Source organism: the organism of the source record quoted next, unplaced genomic scaffold (assembly GCF_019419815.1).
Source record: "Pyrus x bretschneideri cultivar Hongxiangsu unplaced genomic scaffold, Pyrus_bretschneideri_v1 Contig20, whole genome shotgun sequence".
Lineage (NCBI taxonomy): Eukaryota > Viridiplantae > Streptophyta > Magnoliopsida > Rosales > Rosaceae > Pyrus > Pyrus x bretschneideri.
Window position 1 is genome coordinate 5,868,072 of NW_025999502.1, and position 24,343 is coordinate 5,892,414.

At 36.8% G+C, this 24,343-nt stretch overlaps 1 protein-coding gene across 1 annotated transcript; it reads left to right on the forward strand.

Moving 5' to 3' along the window:
- Positions 1-2,261: 2,261 nt before the first annotated feature.
- LOC103945435 (transcription factor GTE4) lies at positions 2,262-7,767 on the forward strand. The gene is given in 7 exon segments (XM_048583967.1): positions 2,262-3,288; positions 3,291-3,574; positions 3,576-4,253; positions 4,341-4,386; positions 4,481-4,594; positions 4,720-4,793; positions 7,301-7,767. Coding segments are annotated over 6 exon segments (2,169 nt in total). The 5' UTR covers positions 2,262-2,300; the 3' UTR covers positions 4,779-4,793; positions 7,301-7,767.
- The last annotated feature ends 16,576 nt before the right edge of the window (positions 7,768-24,343 follow it).

The window sequence follows — 24,343 nt, forward strand, 5'->3', positions numbered from 1 at the left end:
TGTTTTTGGGAACTCACACGAGAACTTCCCGATGGGTCACTTATCCTGGGAATGCTCTCGCGCGCTACTCGCTTAACTTTGGAGTTCCCATGGAACCCGAAGCCAGTGAGCTCCCAAAAGGCCTCGTGCTAGGTAGGGATAGGAATATACATATAAGGATCACCCCTGGACGATGTGGGATGTCACAATAGTCCTGTGATGATAAGGTAGTCAAAAAATTGCCCCTATGGTAAAAAAATTAGGATGTAAGTCTCTCTAGTAAAGTTTATTGAGATTTAGGCCCAAAATTTGAAAGTTTTGCTAACTCTCCGTTAATTGTTAGCATATAAGGCTCGCATGTGAGACTAAAAAGATAGTTAATTTCACATGTAAACTTTACGTGCTAATAATTAACAGAAAGTTTGTTTTGTCCTAATTTTTTCACTACATAGGCTATCTTTAACTATCCTATTACTAAGGAGACTAATGATCCAACGAGTCCAATTTTGTTTGTAGATTTTGAAGGATTTTCAAACACTTTCTATTCTTAACTCAAGAAATCTAAACAGTTAATACTGTGCCACATTTATAATGATTTTTCTTTTTCTCCAGCCCGTTCATCTCAACTATTCGCAACATTCTTCGTCGCTGTGTACTTGGCACTGCCTTCGCTCGTCAATGTCATATTTTGTCCACCCTCTGCTCATCAGCTCCTCTACTAAATCTCATAGTTTTACGGTATGAAATAAATAATAAACAATCAAATAACAAATAAGAGAAGGAAAGCAAGAACAAAACTCATGATAGAAGGAAGAGAAATAATCAGTGGCGAAGTCCGAAATTCAGGTTAAAAGGGCCTTTAAGTCGTATGAAAGAAATTAGACAAAATATTGCAATATGATTAACATGAGAAAAATTAAAAGTTCAAATTTTAATCAAACAAGAGTGGTAAAGCTTTAAATTTTGTATGAAAAATTCAATATTAAGCTGATTATAACATAAGAACAAAATTTGTTTACGAGTTTTGATACAAAATAAATAAATTAAAACATTTAGAAACAGACAAAAATTTAATGTCATGACTTAAAACTATTATCATGAGATTTTCTGGTTGATTATGGCTCAGAGACCGAAAAGAACCCAATTAAACCGAGGTTCGATTTTGATTTTAGAGGACCCGAAACCAAATAATACATAAATGAATACTTATTTATTTTATTTTCAAACTAATTTACAAATTTATTAAAAAATAAGAAAAATGAATTGAACTAAACCACACAAAAAAAAACCCGAAGAAAAGCGAAATCAAATAGTAATTTCAATTTGATTTTTAATTTTAAAAAAAAACCGAACTGAATAAAATCGAAGCCATCCCCTAGCATAAACAAAATTTACCAAATAATAAAGCCTTTTGGAAGAGCATTGTATTTGGGCTCAAATCTGGCCTCAAACAAAGAACTTGGAAGTTGACACTCTCCTCAACCACAACCACCACCAGGCAAACGGCAGCAATGAGCGCATCATCGGGGCATATAATAAACCCGGCCGGAGACTGTCATCATCACCAAATCACATTTTACAATTGCCGAAACTGAATTACACGCGCCTTCTTGTCGCGTGGGGAATCACTTCCAATTATTCCACAAAGCAAGTCCCCCGCCACATAATCCCCCAATAAACTCAAGCTCAACGTGATGCTCACGCCCTACTCTCCCGCTCTCCCATTGGTCCGTTGCATGTCACTCCCTCGTATGTCGCGTGAGTCAAACCCCCCACCCGTGCTATGATACTTTCCGGTCACTACTCTTTTGGTGCTCCCACACGTTTCGTCACCCACCGCTCCCTCACGAACCCCTCCCTCGCCGTACACTTGTAAGATAAGGATACAGAGAGAGAGTGGGAGACGGAAGAGAGAGAAACTGTGAGACTGTGAAACGTTTTAGAGAGAGAAAGCGAAGGAGCGAGATCTGATCGGAGAGAAAGGCTAACGAAGCTCGAAGCTCTACCCATATGGTTGTCGATGTTGTAACTTGTAAGCCCTAACTCTCTCTCACTGGTTTGTTGTAAGGAAGCCCTAATTTGATTTTCTTGATTTATGTGTGAGATTTGGGCGGAAAATTGGGTTTTGGTGATCTCTGTTTTGGTTGGGCGATTAGGGGAAAGAAACCCTAGGATTTTGTGAATTGTTTGTGAGATTTGGGGGGAGAATTAGGGTTTTGTTAATATTTCTTTTGTTTGGGCGGATAGCGGTAAAAAACCCTAAGCATCTTGGATCTTTGTGAAAGGGAAAAACGGGAATTAGGGTTTTGGGAGGTACATGTATGGCTTCGGGGCCTACAGTAGGAGAAGGTGATGGAGCCAGAGAGAAACAGAGGTTCACGGAGAGCAAGGTCTATACTCGAAAAGCTTTCAAAGGCCTCAAGAAGAACAACATCGTCAACACCACCGCCAACACCGACGCAAACACAAATACCAACGCAACCGCCACAACCACCACCGCCTTAGCTGCCCCCTCCGCCCCCGCCCCCGCCCCTGCCTCTGCCGCTATCCCAACCACCACCAGCGGCAACATCAACGGGATCGACAACAGTATCAACGGGAAGGACAGCAGCATTAGTGAGAAGAACAACAGCATCAACGAGAACGAGAAGGACAACAACATCAAAGAGAACCAGAAGGACAGCAACCACAACCAGAAACAGAAGGACAACAGCAACAACGAAAACGAGAAGGACAGAAAGAGTCAGAACAAGGATAACGGGAATGATGAGAATTCCACTCGGCCTCCGGCTCAGACTATTCTGTCTGAGGATGGAAATTCCACTCAGCCGCTCATTTCACAGTCTGGTGCTGCTGCCTCTGATGACTCCTTGAGCCTGAACCGGCAAGAACCTGCGGCGACAGCAGCAGAGGCAGTGGTTGAGGCAACTATTGAGCGGGAAAGTCGGAATTCACCTGAAGAGAATGGGGTGGTCAAGCCGGCTTTGGATAGCCGAACTAAGATTAATTTGGCTTCAAGGTCGAAGCAGGAGAAGCGGGAGCTTCGAAGGAAGCTTGAGAGTGAGCTCGATTTGGTGCGGAGTTTGGTGAAGAGAATTGAGGCTAAACAGGGGCAGATTGGTGGGTTTAGTCACTCCCATGTTTCAGTGAATGATGGGGCGAATAGTGCAGGTGGAGGGCTGAGGCTGGTTCACTCTGAGGTTGCTTCTGTAGGTGTTCCTCGAGAGGCTACCAGGCCTTTGCATCAGCTGAGTATATCCGTGTTGGAGAATAGTCAGGGAATGAGTGATATTGTGGAGAAAGAGAAGAGAACCCCAAGGCGAACCAGTTCTATCGTAATTCTGAGTTTTTGCTTGCCAAGGATAAGATTCCACCTGCTGAGAGTAACAAGAAGTCGAAATCGAATGGGAAGAGACATGGTGGAGGAGAATTGTGGCAAGGGTTCGGTGGGATGGGAAGCAAGTTTTTCAAGAGTTGCAGTTCTTTGCTTGAGAAATTGATGAAGCACAAGCATGGTTGGGTGTTTAATGAACCTGTTGATGCTGCCAAGCTTGGTTTGCACGATTATCATATCATTATCAAGCATCCAATGGACCTTGGGTACCATCAAGTCGAGGCTGAACAAGAATTGGTACAAGTCTCCGAAAGAATTTGCGGAGGATGTGAGACTTACATTTCACAATGCCATGACCTATAACCCCCCAGGGCAGGATGTTCATGTAATGGCAGAGCAGTTATCCAGAATATTTGAGGACAGGTGGGCCATCATAGAGTCAGATTACAATCGTGAGCTGAGGTTTGGATATGATTATGGGGTTAATCTTCCAACTCCTACACCAAGAAAGGCACCTCCACTGCTACCACCTCATCTTGATATGCGAAGGATTTTGGACAGGTCTGAGTCCATTTCTCGTCACGCTGATCCGAAGCCTAAATCCATGACTATTACTCCTAGGACCCCCGCTCCTAAGAAGCCTAAAGCTAAAGATCCTCATAAAAGGGACATGACTTATGAAGAAAAGCAAAAGCTCAGCACACAACTCCAGAGTTTACCTTCAGAGAAGCTGGATGCCATTATACAGATTATAAAGAGGAGGAATTCGGCACTTTTCCATCATGATGATGAAATTGAAGTGGACATAGATAGCGTTGATACCGAGACCCTGTGGGAGCTGGACAGGTTTGTAACCAATTACAAGAAGAGTTTGAGCAAACACAAGCGAAAAGCTGAAATGCAAGCCAGAGCAGAAGCTGAGCAGAATGTCCAGCAGCAGGTATGTCTTGACTCATGCTACATTCTAACCTCTGATTCTTGTGGTAACGGCCGTTGGTAAATGATTAATTTTCTTTGTATTTTACAGACCCAGGCCCCAGTTGCAGCAGAGGTTTTGAAACAACCCAAGACAGGTAAAATATTTCAGAATGCGATGTTTCATGGCATTGGAATCGGTGATTTCCTTGGAGAAACTGATAAATTGAAACTCGTTCCTTTTTTGAGCAGATGGAAGGATTATTTCCTCTTCAACACCCATTCAAGGGGATAACCAGGGTGATAATAGAAGTAGGTCGAGTAGTTCAAGCAGCTCTAGCAGTGATTCTGGATCTTCCTCAAGTGGTACTATAATACATTTTTGTGCTCGTAGATGTAAAGTTATTTCACAGATTGCTGAGCATATGGTGTGCAATTATGCAAGTTCTTGTTTAGTAAAGTAGTTTCTTTTTCTTGCCGTGTTGCTGCAGACTCAGATAGTGATAGTTCGTCAGCATCTGGATCAGATGCAGGTTCGCCTAGGACTTAACTATTTTCTTTTGAGGTAAGATTCTATCAACTTGATTCTTGTTCCAAGCATTTTGCAGTTTTTGTTCTTCCTTGTTATGTAATCAAGTGCGTTTATAGTGTTTAGTTGGGGTTGTAAACTACATCATTTGACTGAAGTGATATTATCAATGACATTAAACTTGACCAACATTTTGCAGTAGCTGCCCCATTATTTTAATTTTTATTGGTTTGGAAGCAGATGTGTAGGTTCTTATGTTATGTATGGACCAGACTATTTATTAGTATTGATGCATGATTCACCTTGGAGCTGTGAATGGTGGAATATGTTGTAAAAGAACTCTAGATGATAGCACAAAATGTGTCATTCATGAGGGGTTGCTTACTTTTTCTTGCTACAGGGTGAAGCTGTTATATATATATATGTGTGTGTGTGTGTGCGTAATTGCAATAAGTATTATATACATTGGAAGTATTAGTACTTAAAACGGTCAGTGTGCTTTAAATTTCTCTCCAAAACATTTCTCAAAATTCAAATTTTTTTCCTTTTGAAGATAACGTTTCTTCTTCAATCACTTGTCATTGAAGAAGATGAGGAGCAAGTATATTCCTACGTGTTGTACCCCCTTGCCTGCTTACTTGTTCACCCCCACCTTTAGTCGTTGACGTTTAAGATTTTTGAATGACATCTATATAAATAAAACTCAAACTCTTTGTTTTCAATTGCTATATAGATGTGTAGCAATTTAAATTACTGCCAGGGTCAACATTTTCGGAATTTTCTTTCACTTTCCAGCTTGTTTCAAATATGAAGAGAGTTTTATAACAAAAATAGGGAAATGGTTGCACACACCTGTTTATCTATGTTCATTGATTCTTCCTTAGGTTCTTCAATGGAAGGCCATAAATAAACAGGGGTCTGTAGGAGAAGAAAAATGGTGCGTGGAAATTGCTCATAGAACAGAATTTGGAGAGAGGAAGGGGGTGAGAAGAGAGAAGGAGATGGAGTTGGCGTGTGGGAGCAGGAAATCACACAGTTTTTACTGAGAGTGAAATTAAAATTCTCTTTTTAATTTTCGACTGAGGTTTTACTGAGTGGAAACCAAAACATTAATGACAGATTTAATTGTTGATTCCAATTTAGATTAATCCTTTTAATAGTCTTTGCATTACCATATGCATTCTTGTTAAACATGAAGTTGAGGGTTGCGTATATACCGGCTGTATACATGTGTTGCTTGTAAAGCCTGCCATGTCAAAGTAGTTCTATCTTCTTGAGTTAGAAAGTGCTGTTCAAGTTTACCACTTACTATTAGTTTTTGTTGTAACAATCACATCTGGTATCAAATATCATCTCATATTTTCACCCAGTGACTCTCCCTCTCTAGAAATTTTAAGGAATGTATCACCACTCCAACTGTCCTTGTCCCCAGAATAAAAATCTTGATGTTGCTCAATGGGAGATTGTGTTTCTGCTCTTTGGTCCTTTTCCCGCCAAATTTTCTAGTACATTCTAAGGCTGTTTTATTTAAAAAGAAAGGTTCAGCGTACAGAGTCCCTTCAGTGTACATCAGCCCACTACCTGTATACAGCGTTCATTTCTGTTTAGGGAGTAAGGTCAAAGATTTTTGTAAGAAATAAAAAGCTGGAATCCTAGAAGACATGACTCCCTAAGAGTGTCCTGTAAACCAGATATTTGATCTGGGGATCCCAGCAAGACTGCCAAACAAGTTACTACTGAGCTCAACTAGCCCTTTAACTAATAGATGCTGTGTATCTCACCAGTGAGAATGTGTCCACTGGAAATGGGTCTGAAATGTCTTGGTTGTTTTTGTCGTTTCTATTCCAGTCACCATAGTATGGTGGTTATCTACTGTTTTCCTGGTAGGGAAGGATTATTTCAAAGAAGTTAGTAAGATGGATCATTTTTGTTTGTGTATTGGGTCATGAGCTTGCAGTACCGAGCAAGTCATGCTTGACTTTTGTTTGTTGCATATTTCTGCTTTCCCTGTTTTTGTATAGCGCAAGTCTATGCAACAATTACAAGGCAAGCTATAAGGGAATACCCTGCCTTTCTCCTGGGAGAGGGTGTCAACACTAGATCAGTTAAGTGAGCAAGTCAGGGTTCGAGTAATTTGATCACATTTAAGCTTTGCATAAGTGCATGTTTCATAGATTTTTTTGCTTTACAGGCCATGTGTGACCTTACTCAGCCCTTTTTTACATCAGTTTTGTTTGTTCTTATTTGTGCCCTTGGGCTTTCATATACTCTATAGTTTTATAGCACATACATACTTAAAAAGTAAATCTTTTCATGTCGTATATTAGGTGAAACTTGAAATGAGTTCTCTCCTGCTTTTTGTTTGGACTTTGATGGATGGTTGGGCATGCAGTGTAATTTTTGCGGTGAAGAGAATAGATGCAACCTTGTTAATATATGATCTGGCATCTTATTAATTTGGATTACAAATGATTGCTATTTGTAATGGTTGATGGAAGCAACTATGTAACTGAATTACTAATGACGATTATCTTAAATGGCAGATCTCTGAAAATTAGGGTAGATGGTGATTGGAAGCTTTTCAGACAAATTTTCGAATTGAATCTGCGATTGGTGTATAGTGGAAATTTTCTCCAAGGCCTCCAACCATCGTGCAAGTATAGAATGGGGTTCTCTTCTCTCTCATCCGTTGGTCTTGTTAGAATTTGTATAATATTGGTAGAATGTGGTGATAAATAGATACAGTTGGGTCTGTTTTGCATAGCACATGTACATTGCTAAGTACTGCGAGTCTGCGACCCGTCTAAATTTGGATGACTTGTTTTTTGGTTTGGTGCTGACAGATTGAGGATGCTTTGGTGGATACAAAATTAGATAGCCTGTAAACCAACTTCATTCATATGAATTCTCTTGTATTCCCATGAGATTGCTATGTTTGGTAGATTTGTATGCACTTTGCAGTTGTAGAATCTCACCAATATCAGGAGTAAGACTCCGAATAACTGCTACACTCTTTCTTTCTCTCTTCTTTAATGCTTTGTTAGTGTTGGAAAGAACCGGAAGTCGTTTTTAATTTTTCTTTTGGTTCGTCCGCGGATGAATTGTTCATGGTGTAGCAATATTACAGGGCTTAAACAAGCTTCATACTTGTGTGTGTGATTTTCTGGTTGATTTGGTTGTCATTTGGAAATTGGTATTTCTCTTGTGAGGCTGGCTAGCTCAGTAGTCGACCAAATTTTGCCCCTTGGATTATTCAGGGAGGCTACGGTGAGAGGGAGGGGTAGGGGTGGGGTTTACGGACCAGTTTCGATGTTGGTGATTGCACAATCGGGTTGAAGAAACCGTCCAAGTATTTGGATTTGAGAACGAGGGTGATATTCCCACACCTTTTATATTTTTTCACATAACTCTCTTTAGCCGTCGGATTAAATAAATCAACTAAGTTGTATTTTTCGTGTTTGTGTCAAATCTGTTATTTTAACATGTCATGTCTTGATCCAAAATCTATTATTTTTGTGTCGTGTTAATGAGTTGTACATGAAATTGTGAGATCTATCATTATCATGTGAATGGGAAATTGATTTCCAAGTTTGGCTATTGCGCTCATGAGAGAGAGCGACAAAATTAGGAGCTTCGGAATAGACGGGGGTTAGCGATGGCCAGGTTTGGCTACATGGGTGTGATTACATATAGTTCAAATGAACCACTCTGGGATCTCAACGTGTACAGTAATGAATTATCTCCAAGATCATGCCTAACCAAGAAACTCATAGCTTGAGATTCATTGTTACTACGATTAATCTAATTTAAGCATCGGAGAACATTTGGCTCACACTACATCGGTGCGACGTCTCACTTGTCTTTTCTTTCTTGGTTGTAGAGAAGCCATGATAGATGAGGCTATTCAGGTGAGATTCAATGTAGCTCTAACTTTTTATTCATTTGTAGGATTTAGGCGGTCCACAAGGGGCTACTCTTGTGTGGAATTCAAGGCTCTCACTTTCAAGATATTGAATCATACAATTTTTTTAGCAAGTACTAAAAGAATATATATATATATCATAACTTCATGTTAAAGGTGCATTTGTTTACTTGTAAGTGAGAGATCTTAGGTTCGATTCTTGCTATAGGCGAATTGAATCACTTCGATCATCCTAGATTGAAATAGCATAAACTTGAATATACTATAGATGGTGAAGGAAAACTTATGTGAAATTAGAGAATCATTTGAAAACTTATGTTGTTAACATGCAGACTCAAAAATAAAAGCTAGAATAGCTCAATTGTTCATCATGCAGATCCTCTATGTACCTTCCAATTTTCTTGATTGGATTACTGGGTTATCAAATCCTAATGATGATCAGGATGTGTCTTCTCTTGGCAAGGCTTTACTTCGTGTGAGATCGAAGACGGGATGCTTACCACTACAAAATTGCTGTCCACAATAGTTTAGACAAATTGGATTGAAATTACGAGGTGCTAATTAACACTAGTAATCTTGTCGGCTATTTTCCTGTAGTTCGGTATTTTTCTTATCTTGGGTTTTCTGTTAACTTTCGTTCCCAGTACGTTTAACTTGGATGAACACTTTATCCTTCAATTTCAACTAGTTTTTTTATTTTATTTTAAAATTCTAATATTTTAGTATCGCAGGTGTATTATCTAATGGTTGTATTCTTGCTTACAAGCGAAGTAATAAATTTGCTTAACTTAAAAATGATCTGCTGTTATATTATTTTCAAACTAAATTATATTTTATTTTATGAGCGTTGTTATTCCCACCTCAATGTCTTATATTCCAACCTACCTTTTAATAATTTTTTTAAAGGAAAACTAACGAAAAATCCAAAAAAACTTCCCTTTTAATGAAAAGCCCTTTATAAAGGTACAGTGAATAGTACCAGTGAAAGGTATAAATGTGGTTTTTTGTTAAAAGTGAACAGCATCGGGAGTGTTTTGTTAAAACTCCCATTTTTTAATCACAAATTTGTTCATTTGTAAAATAACTAACAAGGACCTTAGTTACCTCCTTTTGCGTTTTTTTTTTTTTTTTTCTAAAAACAAAAGTTCGGGCGTAATAACTCTCTTGTTTAAACGATTTGTCTCCCTCAAACCCTAACTCATCGTCTCATCTCCTTTCATTCAGAGAAAGCAAAAAGAATAAACTTAGTTTAGTTTTGGTGTGATAACTCTCACACTTTGTTTAGACGATTTGTCTTAATATAAAACAATAATGTATTTTTCTTATGTTAGATGAAGCAGATGAAATTCTATCATGACCATATCCTTAGTTTTATATATTATTTGTTTATGTTCTTTTTTTAAAGAGACAAGTTTATAATTATATATATCTATTAAGAGATATTTTAGGAATAATAGTGCGTGGGAAAATAATATTTTAATTTTTTTTAACTTTTTACAATGGGTGTAAATATAACGTAAGTGGGAAAATAAGACAATGAAGTGAGTCTAGTAGCGTTTACTGGAGCCTGTCGTTGTTGCATTAGCTAGTTTGGAGTTCAAATTTGTATGTGCCGTTTGCGGTCAAAACTTCATATGGTTGATTGAACAATACTTGGAAATTTCTCACTGTTCAATATTAAAAAAAGAAAAAAAAAAAAAAAAAAAAGAGAAACATGCCATCAAGTTCCAAAGGCCTAGACCTTTAGATTTTGGTTTCAAATGGTGGATGTCAATGTGCGTGATGATGCTATATTATAATCGTACAATATGGATATCAATGTGCCAAGATTGGTACACTTTAAACGATTTGACTGCGGGCCCTATTTGAAATTTCCTCTAAGAGCTCAACTGTGTGCTGCTCCACCGTGAAAGTGGCTCCTCCAATGGAGATCGACGTTCGACTTAGTGCTATCAGGTGGTCGGTTAAAAGGGTTTTTGTTGATTCCATTAAAATTTAGTCGGGTTTGAAACACTTTTATTGAGTATCAATAAACGACATTTCAGCATTGGTTAATTAGTGAGGGTGTCATGTCATACTAAAGTTGTTAGGTTGTTAAAAAGATTAGTTAGTTTGTTGAAAGTTTTAAGTGAAATATACGTGTGGATAAAAGTTTTGTAATTGTGAGGATCCAATTCATTATGTTTGAACTACAATTCATACAGTTTACTTATTTTCTCTCTCTCTCTCAATTGTTTCTCCCTCAAATTCTTCATTTTCCTACAATCCTTATTGCTCTTTGATTCTTTCTCAATGTAATTAATAACTTTAACCAATGAAAATAATTTTATGAGACAATCGGTGATAAGACCAGAATAATCAAACTAGTTCATAAGGAATTGTAATCTAATCAAATACTCATATGAAGACAAGCAAAGTGGTCATCTTTTTCTTTGAAATGATTATCTCTGATGATTGTTATCATGTTATATTTTGTGCGCAGAGAGAGATATAAATCAACAAATCAAAAAGGGTCTAATACATTAACTAGAATATACACCTCGATAAAAAAAATAGCCGACAAAATTAAACTAATGAATATAAACGACAAAAAAAGAAGTTTTATGAATCACTGAGTAAGAATCCATACAACAAACTGAAACCGTTGGAATTATTTTTCATAATCCATGAGATTTGAGATTTATTCCAAATCAGTAATCGGACCCATGTGGCAATGAGCATATTAAAATATAAAAATGATATCCTGCAAGTAAAAAAAAAAAAACTAGGTAGCAAATCTTTTGCAGTTTTGGATTATGGGGGATCGTATTTATACAGTAATCTTGTTGGATTTATTGCTTATTTTTTTCTGTCTCAATTTTAAATCAATAATGTACAAGCGTGGAAATAAATAATAGCAGATGATGACTAAGCTGCACCTTGTCCTGTCGATCGTTTTGGGGAGGGGAGGCCGAGAACGAGAAGGGGCATTGTAAAATTAGGATACAGAGAGGACAAAACAAAAGCTAAAGGGAGAGTCAAAAGAAGAAAAACACCGATAATCCACAGCTAAAAGCTACACCATGTATGACTAGATGACCAAGTGGTGATGCCAATTTGTCGTTCAATTAATACAACCATAATATGTTTTATCCTCGACCCACTATACTTAATCTCCCTATAAATTAGGGCTACTCAATACCATTTGAGCTACTCTCGATCATTCAGTCCCTCCCTTAATTTCCTCTACTAATTTTCATTTGCTAATTATCCCCATTATAACAGCAGCTCTATACCTAGCAGAGCAAATGGCACGTCTCACATTACTGATACTCGTCTTGGTGATCTTCTTAGGTTTACTGATCGCTGCCGACGGCCGGCAAATTGTTGAAGGGCAGCAGCAAGCCTTGCATGCACGACCACAAGGCCTGCTAGACAGCCGACGTCTTTTGCAGCAGTTGGTTGCGCATTATCATGGAAGAGTGCAATTGGATTCTAGTACTGATAGACGCGTACCAGGAGGACCAGATTCTCAGCATCACTAATATATTGATCGATCCAATATATGGTGGTGTTTTATGATAACTAAAAAAATGGGAGTGTTTGTTTTTAATTTTTTTAATTTTTATTTGAGAGCAGAAATTGGCTATTATAAGTTTTTAGAAAGTCTCAACTAGCTTATAGTCTAGTAACACTTCTCGTTTCAATGTTCGAAAAACTCGTGTTTAAATTATCATCATGAAATAAAAACAAAGCTCCTACAAGGAATACCTAATGCTTTGAGTACTTTTTATACTCGTTTAAAATAAATTTAAAATGCCGACTGGCAGGGTGAGGCAACAAAAGTTTTACTTTAATTTCCACCTTCTATATCCAATTCCAAACCAACCCAAGTGGTCAGGGAAGATTCAAGTGTCAAATCTGAAAAAAAAAGCTGCGTACTTTGTCTACTTTTTAATCTCAAAAGTCAAATCCTATAAAGGAAAGAAATCAAATCTTCATTTGTCGCTTTAGATGCAGCTTATATATATCTAACATTTGCTTCTTCTTTTATCATTTTAATTTGAAACAAAGGTATGCTCTACCTTGGTTGTAGCTTTAGATACAAATCTCCACGACGATTCTCATGTATTAGGGCTGATCCTTATACCTTTAAAATTAAAAGATTGATATAATTTTAGACAAATTAATGATTTGTTGAGTGTGTGTGTATACTTGCAGCCAATGCTGCTCGATCGATCTCCAAATGAATTATACTTTGCTTGCAGTAGTTTTTTCATTCAATCGTTGAAATGCATTTGTTTGGTTCTTATTTATGATATCACTCTATTGTTGCTTGTCAAAAAATAGAAAAACTAAAACTAATAGACAACTTAATTAAGCATTTGGAGCTGGATAAAGGAAAAAAGAAGTTTAAAATTTGCTAGGGCCGTAAAAATAAGAAGTAGAAAATCTGCTAGGGTTTTTTAGTCAATAATCTGGTAGATAAGAAAGCAGAATTTGTTGCGTTCAATTGCGGATGGGAGGTAGGGTATTGAGCCGCGGCGCCGAGGCCACTTAAGACTCCTCATGCATGGATCGATGATTTGCTAGGTCTAAGAAATAGTTGAACAGCAACAACCAATGATCGACATGGAAGGCCTATTGTTCTTGATATTAATTTGGTGATCCTTATTTTTTATTCTAATTCTTTATATAACAATGTGATCTTAACTCTACAAAATTTAGTTATCAGCTGCATCATTGTTAATAGATATGTATATGTTTTGTGTGGAGCCAAAAATAATCAAGAGACGACATGTGGATTTTTGGGCAGAAAAGACAAAATTACCCTTGAGGAGCACTGGAATTCCCACACGCGAGCAGTGGACAATCATCTCACAATCAAGTTAAAAGTGCCCAAAATAGGTATTTATTCAAAACCTATTTCATCCATCTTCTCCACAAGGTAACCCCCAAAACATTCCTTTTAAATTATGTTAATTAGCTAATTAATAGATTTATTACCTAATTAATCTATTAATGGCTAATTAAACTACCAATTAACTACAAAATACACTCAAAAACACCACAAAGGGCCGGCCACCTTCTCCCCCCATGCCCCATATATACCACCCCATTTTCTCTAAAAACCTAGGTCTACACTCTTGCTAAATACTCAAAATTTTCCAAACACTTTTTCTCTCTAAATCTAATTTTGGCATCGAAGGTTCTTCGGCCAAAACCCTCCCATTCATCGTGGGCGCGTGAAGCTTTTAACCTTGACCTAATGTGCTATTTGTTTTGTAGGTACAATTTTATCTAAGAACAAGAGGAAAAAATTTGCATCTACATTTTGTTTGATCTTTGTACTCCATGTGCATATGTTTTGTCTAAATCATGATATGGAAGGTCAAATTTGGTACGAGGCGACGCGTAACAAACAAATATTCTTCAACATGGGATTGTGAGTGCGAGAGACAATTAGACAAATCTGTATGGAAGATGTCCCTTTAATTTATTTGTCTCTGACCACCGTCCCAATTTACGCATTAAGACAAACGATATGACTAGACTGTTCAAACACAGAAGGCCTCGTCATTGTTTGGATCTCCCATTGTGATGGAATTGGAAACCATTCATATATAATATTACTGTAATCCTAAAATACAATCCCAACAATATATATAATGTATATGAAGATATTATTAAATGTCCATAACTTTTCTACCCCTTTCTGTGTCGACTTTCTACTTGATGTCTGCTGTTTTACATTTTGTTTTACAAGTGAGTTCCCCTGCCTATCTTATATGCTGTATTTAAGTATTAATTACTTCGGGTATTTATCATTAATAATCAAAATTTAACACCTAATTTCATAAATGTCATTTTTTTATAAAAACTTTCAAATATAGCAGAAAACTCACGTGAATAGACATAAATACCCTTAAAATCCAAAACCCAACACTTGAATAGTTCTCTTTGGCATTGTTGTTCAAAGTGCAAGGCCGCTAGCGAAATTGGTAATATCAAACTTGTGCAGGTTGTTTGGAGTGGAAATTCATGGAGACCTATTGATCAATTTCTAAAAGATCAAGTGAATAATCGAACATGGTGGATATATGCAGTTTCGTTGTCGATTTCCTTCCAGACTATTCTCTAACCGTGTAGCTCCATCCACGTTCACCTTAACCCAACCCTCTCTAAGAGTCTTCTACCAATGCCGCGACGGGTGCCGCGACGACATCGAGCAAGAGACAGCTACCATAAATTCCTGTAATCATGCAATAGCCCGCTGAACAACATCAAGTGGGTGACTGATCCTGCCTTTCCACATACTAGAATTTTTTCCGACCAAACAACCCAAAGAATCATGCAAACTGAATTAAAATTCTTAGGTTTATGTTTATTTGGTTTTAATTTTGAGGGTTTAATTCATTGAATTTAGTTTATGTTTATTTGGTTTTAATTTTGAGGGTATTTAAGTCTATTTAAATGAATTTGCTAATATTTTTGTACGATTTTATAAAATGTGACATATATAAAATTTAGTGTTAAATTTTGGCTATTATTGATAAAAACTCAATTAGTTCGACACTTTAGTAGTACGGTCTAATATTAGTCTTAAATTAAGGATAATAATCAGGTATTCACTGGTGAGTATTCTATATACTCGCCTTTTTTCTTGAGTTAAAAAAAAAAAGAAACATGTAACATCTTTTGATTGAGCCAAATCAAAAAGTTAGTATAAGTACGTACATAAGTATTATTTCTAAATTGATATTTTAGACCTACTGCTCTAATTCTTTTTGTTAGTGGTTGCTCATAAATCCTACTTCTCATAGGACTAAGTTTCATCCCTAAGTTAGTACTTTAGATCTACTACTCTAATGCTGTTTGTTATTGGTTGCTCATAAATCCTACTTCTCATAGGGTTTCTCGTCTCTAAGTTCCACTATGTTTTTAGGTGTTCATTATGTGACCATCCACTTGGATCGTTATCTAACATATTAATAGTTAAATTTCTTACAATGTAAATAAGGAAAGTTGAGCTTTGGCCCCATATAAACCCTAAGCCTATGAACGGTTAGATTTTCTCCCAATTTTTCTGTTGTTCTTACTAATATATTTTGTCACATCCCGGTCCGAGGCGGATCACTTCCCGGGTCCGCTCCACCACCGTAGCACGATATTGTCCGCTTTGGGCTTACCATTCCCTCACGGTTTTGTTTTTGGGAACTCACGAGCAACTTCCCAGTGGGTCACCCATCATGGGATTGCTCTAGCCCCCTTCTCGCTTAACTTCGGAGTTCCGATGGAACCCGAAGCCAGTGAGCTCCCAAAAGGCCTCGTGCTAGGTAGGGATGAGAATATACATTTAAGGATCACTCCCCTGGGCGATGTGGGATGTCACAATCCACCCCCCTTAGGGGCCCGACGTCCTCGTTGGCACACCACGACCAGGGTTAGGCTCTAATACCAAATGTCACATCCCGGCCCGAGGCGGATCACTTCCCGGGCCCGCTCCACCACCGTAGCACGATATTGTCCGCTTTGGGCTTACCATTCCCTCACGGTTTTGTTTTTGGGAACTCATGAGCAACTTCCTAGTGGGTCACCCATCACAGGATTGCTCTAACCCCCTTCTCGCTTAACTTTCGGAGTTCCGATGGAACCCGAAGCCAGTGAGCTCCCAAAAGGCCTCGTGCTAGGTAGGGATGGGAATATACATTTAAGGATCACTCCCCTGGACGATGTGGGATGTCACATATTTTCAACACATTATCAGCACACTTCATGTAAATTAATTTATTTTTCTAAATTTTTATTTCGTTTGAGCTAAATTCAACTTGCTGCTTTTCTTTTTTGCTCAACCAATAGATGCTCCCAGTCTTTTTATCTTCTTTTGGTCATATAAAAAGAACTTGATGATCGCAAGAGGTTTTGTGCCGTTTGCGTTTGCGTTTGTTTCTTTTTCTTTACTTTCTTTCTAATTAATCTTTTAATTTTATTTTAAAGAAAAGCAGATTATGAACCATAAATCCACTTGAACGTCTAACTTTTTTTTCCCAAACAACTAACGAATAGGGACTCCTATTAAAAAAATTTCATATTCGAATCACAAAGTTTTGTCTTTATGATCAGAATTGTTCATATTATAAATAACTTTGTAAAGATCATTTCTGTAAAAAAATGAATAAACTAAGGTCGTTTAGTCACTCTACTATAGCAAATACCCGGATAGAAATGCTTTTACCAATTCTAACTATTTATTCATATACAGTTCGACAAGTAAACGACCTTAGCTTTAATTCTTTTTTTGTAAAGACAATCTATATAAAATCATCTATAATATGGATAGTTTTGAACATAAATATAAAATTTCAAACTGACTACAAAAAATTTTGAGTAAAAACTCCTACTAATAATTTGAGTGGTCAATTTTGTTTTCTTTCCTTTTTGGGATGACACGTGAACTTTCCTTTTTGTTCTTTTGGTGTTGCACGTGAACCGCACTAGACTGAATAAATCTGGAGAGAAGGCCTAATTACGTGGAGCCACGCCCTTGCTATAAACCTTTATGGTTAAGATAAACAACAAATCAAGTACTGTATTATCCATGACTTATTTAAAATTTGCGGCCGCCCCGGCATGATAAAATTATTTGTTTATATGTATGAAGTATTCTTTGTATATTTTGGATTTTAGAGGCAAGTTGTTGCCCCCATTAATAAGCTTTCCGAGGGATAACTTCAAGCTTTTCAAAAGAGATCTGAGGGTTTGTTAATCTACGTATTCCCATGTTACGTACTTTATACATGTCGGCTGTCATAAAATGTGAGGGTTTGTAAGAGATAAACCCTTATAGTTTAAACATAAATCTACTTATATATATTTAGGGTGGTACTATCTACACACTCTTTTTTACCTTTTAAACATCTCTCTCAATTTCTGAGCGTCGAGTCAAATGAATTGAATAATATCAATTGACATAAATTAACAAGGGGTATGGAAGATGACAATAGGCATGTGGATATCACCACATTGTATTTAAACATTCTATATAAATCTAAGGAGTTGTTTGATAACTATTTCATTTTCAATTTTTTTATTTTTGGTTTTTACATTTTGGGTTTTAGTTTAAAAAAAATTAAAAATTGAAAACGAAATGATTATCAAATGGCTCTAAAGTTCAAATAAACTATTACAAGTTTATTACCAAACATGCCCACAATTGTTGGCCTTGCTGTTAAGGCTGGTTTGGTACTGCTGTGCTTTGAAAAAAAGCTGCTTCTGCTGTGCTGTGAGAATAAGCATCTGCGAAATAAAGCAACAGAATGTTTGGTAAACGTTTTTGTAAAAGTGCTTTTGGAAAAAAAAAAGTAGTATGATAATGTTTGGTAAACTTTTATGTAAAACAGCTATGATTGTGTGAAATGACCAAAAATGTATAATACTAGATGTGCTATGACAAGCCACGACGTCGTTCATTGGCAACCTCTTCACCTTCGTCCTTCTATCCCTCTTCATCTTCTCATTCCGCACAGTCGTCGAAAAAGGACCCACCTCCTCACTTCCTTCGTCGACCACGACCCTTATCTCAAATCCCTCCTCTCCTGCCTCGACCTCGTTGGCGCCGGCAATACCAACCACCACTTTCCCAGATCTCTAGCCAAGTCCCCTTCTTCGATCTTTCTCCGCCGCCAACACCGCCCATTTCTTCACCTCACCCGTGTCGGAACCTTAGACGATGATTTCTTCTCCGGCGATGACGACGACGCTCGCTCCCTCTTTGTCCCCAATCAAATCGCCCCAATCCTCATTTTCTCCCCCTCATCTCCCTCCACCTCCAAATTAAGGTTTAATGGAACTTACTGGACTAGGGTTTCTGAAATTGTGCACTCCAGCCTCACGTTCAAGGCTGAGAAATTCACCATTTCTGATGACAGAGCTAGAGCAGAGATGGCGACGAAGAAAGCAATGAAAGGGAGGAGAAAGGTGGCGATGAAGAAATGGATGATCGGGTTGTCGATTTGCAATTCTTGATCAACGGATTAGAGTTGGGTTGCCGGGACGTGGCGATGTTGTTCTTCCTCCTGAAAGTGTGAGGAATTAGGAGAAACTTTGAAAATAAGCCACTTTTTGAAGCTGCTTTTTGCATCTTCCACTTTTTAGCTTTTTTTTCATCTGAAACTTTGAAAAAAAGCTGGTTTGGGGTGTTTACCAAACACCAAAAACTCTCCCAGTTTTTTTTCATACCAACTTTTTTTAAAATCACCTAAACCCCAAACCATACCTTAACAAGGCAACCACTGCTTCTACTACTGATGTAGTGGTCAGCATAAAAAAGATGACCGTCTCAAACATTAAGATGTCAATGAAGGGAAACAAACCTTACGTATATACTTTATCATCGACTTCGTGCCACTCAAATTGGAAGTTCCCAACCAGTTTTGTTTGTGCGTCCTCGATAAGAGGTCTACAACCCCATCTAATTGGGGCTGGCACTGATGGTGACAAGAAGTAGGAAGAAGTGGTTCCACACAGAGAAAACAAAAGACCAGTAGTGTAACCATTTGATTTCAACAACTACATCATCCAAGCCGACCTAGAGCTGCTTAATGGTGCCTCAATGTGCCAGTGCTACTGTTTCACTACAGTAGCCCTTCCATTTGGGCTGCTGGGCTGCATACTGTAGGGGTCACGAGAAATTTTAGCCAGAAGTTGGCGGGCTGGCTATTTGCGGCCTGTCCTTGTGCAAAGTTTAGCTTGATTCATTTCGGCTACTGTTTTTGTCAATTTTAAAGTTAAAAGGGACATATAGAGCGGCGGAGCGAGTATGAAGTCATTAGTTGTCTATGATCTCAATAACTTCAAAAATCTATGTATATTTGTATGTGTATTGTATTTGACCCTATAAACAGTAAGGCAAACTAAGTTACAACATCCTCTTCCTACTATTTCATCTATTTTTCTTTTTTTATAATCCATGTCTTCTTTTTATTTATTCTTGTGTAGAACTCTATTGTGCGCACCAAATGCTCAATGAAATACCTCAGTTAACAAGTCTTGACAGTTTTCAACATTATTTTACTGTTTCATGTAGTCATCCTTAACAAGCCTTTACATATCAGGTTGTGGACATATGTTTGTATAAACCTTCATTAGATGTTGACGGTAAGTATTTTTGGTAGACATCATGATTCCATTATTTAAAAATTCTGATTCTGCCACTTAATATATACTCCTTAGCTGGAGGTGACCTGGGTCAATTGCCCAAATATATATATTTCATTTATTTTTTGTAAAGTAAAAAGAAAAGTTTAAATGGTCTACATGACGATTGTTAAATGGATTGATCTTAACCTTGGGCCAGCGTCAACATAAGCCGAACCCAACAGCAATTGTCCTGCAGTCTGTGCTCGTTTCAATTGACTCTTAGTCAACTCAGAAGCACATAGAGTGGTCAAATATGAATTATTTCAAGCTCTATGATTTCATGCTATGGCAAATTTGGAAACACTGTGGATCGGTCCATTCATATTATGAATTGATGATTATAATGGGTCCATTTCAAATAGGACTAACAATCTATTAACCCGATGTGCCCACTTCACATTATTTTTCAAATATCCAACCATCTATTGGTCTTTCATAAAGCAAGAATGGTGGAGGGGGAATCAAAGTTAGAAGCTTTGGGAACTTGGGTCTTGCAAAAAAATTTGGAGTCTCATTTATATTCAGGTCTCATTTTATGTCCTTATAAAAATTGTTAGTCCAATGAGAAATCATTTACCAATTTAGAAATACGATATTCCTCAAATTCTTTGGCCAAATAGGCGTCTCAATGATTTTTTATCTGGCTAATTTAAACAAAAATAAAAAAGAGTAATGTTAAGGAAGTTAAACTTTTGCATTATTAGTTTACCACATGATCCATTAAATGATGCATATAACTAACATTCAATGGGATAGACTCGTTAATTAACATAGTGGTTACACATCACTTGCAATCAAGTTGTACAACAATGTGCAAAATGTGATTTTCTCTAACATTTTAAAAAGAAAATTTACAATGGCGTGTGCTATTCACTCATTTCTTTTTACTTCATATACACTCACGTAATTTACAGTCATCGGATCGACTGAATTTAGAAGATCAAATGATATAAATTAACAAGGAATGTATTAGAAGTAAAAATAGGTGTATGAATAGCTATATCGTTTACAATTTCTGATTTTTATTCCTCTTTTTGTATTTTTTTCCCCATTTGTTTTTGGTCAGACTGTTCTTTAGAATTCATGATGGTAGTGGCTTTGAGGTCATGATTTCTAGGGTCTTATCCAAGCTTTTGTGTCAGTTGCATCACGCTTGCACTTTATGCACACAGTCAGCACTTTTCCAACTCGTACGACAAGAAAAGAAAAAAAGAACGATACATTTTTTCGATCTTTGATTTGAATATTTTATTTTAGTGATGAGATTCAAGCATTTTAAGATCTCGTTTGATAGGTCGGATTGTATTAAATATTTCAGTTGGATAAAATAAATAATCATCGGATAGTACTGATTAAATTAGCCCGACGTTTGGTGCTGTGTCGAATTAATCTGTGCATCGGATAATATGTCCAACTATGATAATATGTCAGACCATAGTCGACCCCAGCCATCTGTTGATTGTCGTCCATCCCTTTTCTATCCAATGCTTTATACCACGTGCCAAACGAGACCTAAGAATGTTGATTTGCTCATCCTTTGTGGTTTCATATATATTGCCTCTGTAAAGGATGAGCAAATCAACATTCTTAGGTCTTGTTTGGCACGCAGTATTACAACCATGGGGTTATGCACGAAATATGAGTCGTAATTGCAAACATCATTCATGATATTTTTTAACAGATGAGATTGCATTATATATCAAGCTCGAAATTTGTTAGCGGGGTTCACACAATTAGGGGTAAAGTAATCCAAAAGATTTCCCCCCGGTGTGTCTAAGTCTGTCGAAGTTTGGTGCACGACTGATACACGAATCATCACTTTGTTGTTGGCTTTCTTCATCAAGCATACCCACATCTAAACCAACTTGGGTGTTGTGTGCCTCTCTTTCACCGTTATTTTTCACAACGCATGCGCCTTTGTTCTTCATTTTCTTGCCTAGCTCTCTCCAACAACTTGTTAAGGTAAGACATTGAAGATAACATTAATTTTATGAAAATTGAGGCTCTCTCTATTAAGAGTATCAATCCCACATGGAGAAAAGATAAGACCTTACATGTGCTTATAAGGACTATTCTTTATACTGTCAATTGGTTTTATGGTGGAACATTAACTTATTCATGGTATTAGAGTAGATTGTTCCATGTGTGACGCCCAACGGCCGCACGCGCTCCACATGCTAGGCTTGAAAATTTGTCGCACTTAAGGTGGGGTGTTGAGAGTATCATGCATCACGAAAAGATGGGATCTTACATGTGCTTATAAGTAATTGAGTTACTCCTCATATTGTCAGTTGATCATATAGGTGAAATCTTAACTTCTTCACTCTCTAACAACCTGCTAAAGTAAGACATGGAGAGGACAAAGATGATTAGTGTGAGTTGATGAAATTAGTATCCTGACATTTATGGGCAATTCAGAGATGAGGCTGAAGATAACATAAAGAGATGTTGCACAACGAGAGCAACCAAAATCCATGGACACGTTACGGGATGGGAGCAACTGAACTTTACTCAAAAACCTTAACAAAATTTATGATAGATATGGACAAGTGACATAGACATGGCTTTCGTGTCATGTTTCTTGTGTTCATTTCGTGACATACTCAATATCTTAATGGGTTGTCTTATGTAACACTCGTTAAAATGAATGATAATATAACCTGACTCGAACTCGACCCGCTAACATTAACGGGTATTATGACAAGATCCGTTAAAGAAAATATATTTTACTTTCATACATAAACAAACAAAAAAAATTACTACTAGATTAGTATCCATATAACACATTATCGCATAAATATTACTTCAAAACATAAAAACACATTTGTCTTTCATGTATTACATAACCCAAAATAAGAGCCTAATGCAAAAAACTTTAGTACATTACTACAAAAATATCTTTTAAATGCAAAATTATGGGAATTTTTTTTCAAGGTTATGGAGCTTTTCTCAAAAGTCAGAACCTTGCCAATGAGACTCAAAACTTGCACTTTGTTTTTTTACCACAAAGCCCTTCAATTTTCATCAATTACTGAGCGAAATGATATTGGAACTTTAGCTTAATATATTATCTTCAAGGGTTATATAGATGATGTTTTTAGTAATGTATTCCACATTAGCACTATCCTTCACATAAACTAAGCATAGAAAAATCAAACGTTTATAAAGTATTCAAATTATGAATAGTTTACCAAAAATAATTATGAAAATAAATAAAACAATAGCACTATATTATATGAAAGATATATATTATAGTGTACCATGGATGGTGTTGAATTTCGGAGTTGATCCGTTCACGAAAGTTGTAAAACTTGCATTACGAGCGATTGCATAATTTTTTTTTTTTTTTTAACATTTTTCACACTTCTACATAAATTATTATGAATTTTTATTACTAGTGCACTCAGACAAAAAACACTATTCATGAGGGTTTTGAAAATCTAAATGACGAAGTAACCATCTTAAGCGTAGGTGATGCAATCATGAGCGTTTATATTTTTTTTTTCTTCACCTTTTTCACACTTGTACATTAATTATTATGATTTTTTATTTATTTTGAACTCCCTCTAAAAACAATGTTCATGAGGGTTTGTAGGGTTTTAAAAACTCAAACGACGTACCACTCAAAGCGTAAAAGATGCGATCGCGAGTATTTGCATATTTTTTTCACATTTTTTATACTCGTAAATTAATTATTATGAATTTTTAATGTGCTTTTGTAGTTTTAAATTGCTTTGTTACATTTAAAGTGCTGGAATTTTCAATCTCACTTATGTGAGATTAAATACTATGGGTATTATATTAACTAGTAAGTTTTTTTAGTAATATAAATTATCAAACTAATTTTCTTAACCGTTGAAACGGGTTACCTGCAGGTAAATCTGTTAAGAACAGATTCTTAACAGATGACTCAATAACGATCCTAATTAATTAACGTGTTAACCCAAAACCTGTTATGTCGTGTGTTTTCGTGTCGGATTATCAAATCATAAAAGAAATTGTGAAGTCTAAAATGACATAATCTTACAACCTATTCTAAATTAATTTCAATAATTGTTAAACAATTGAATCATCCACCAAAAATGGTGAAATGTTACGACAGCCATGTGACAAATCTGGGGAGTGCAGAATGCAGTATAACGTACTGAGGAAGTGGAAGCCGAAGGACGCACGTCTGTCGTTTATTTTAGTTGTGAGAATACATATTTGTGTGGTTGAACTCTTGCAAAATAAAGATAGTAAAGGAACTAGAAAAGTTGTTAGATATCATTGTCAAAACCTTGAAAAGGTGTGCACGAAAGAGGTAGCCTCGACAGTCACCTCTCTATCAAACCATGACTCTAATCATAGATTCATAGCTAATTTACCTAAAACTCTTATAATAGCATGTGCATGACAAGTTACTCCTAAATAGTAAGAAAGATAGAGAGTTAGGACTACTCCAAGCATGAACAAGAATTTCTCTTAAAACGTTTTGTGGTCGGTT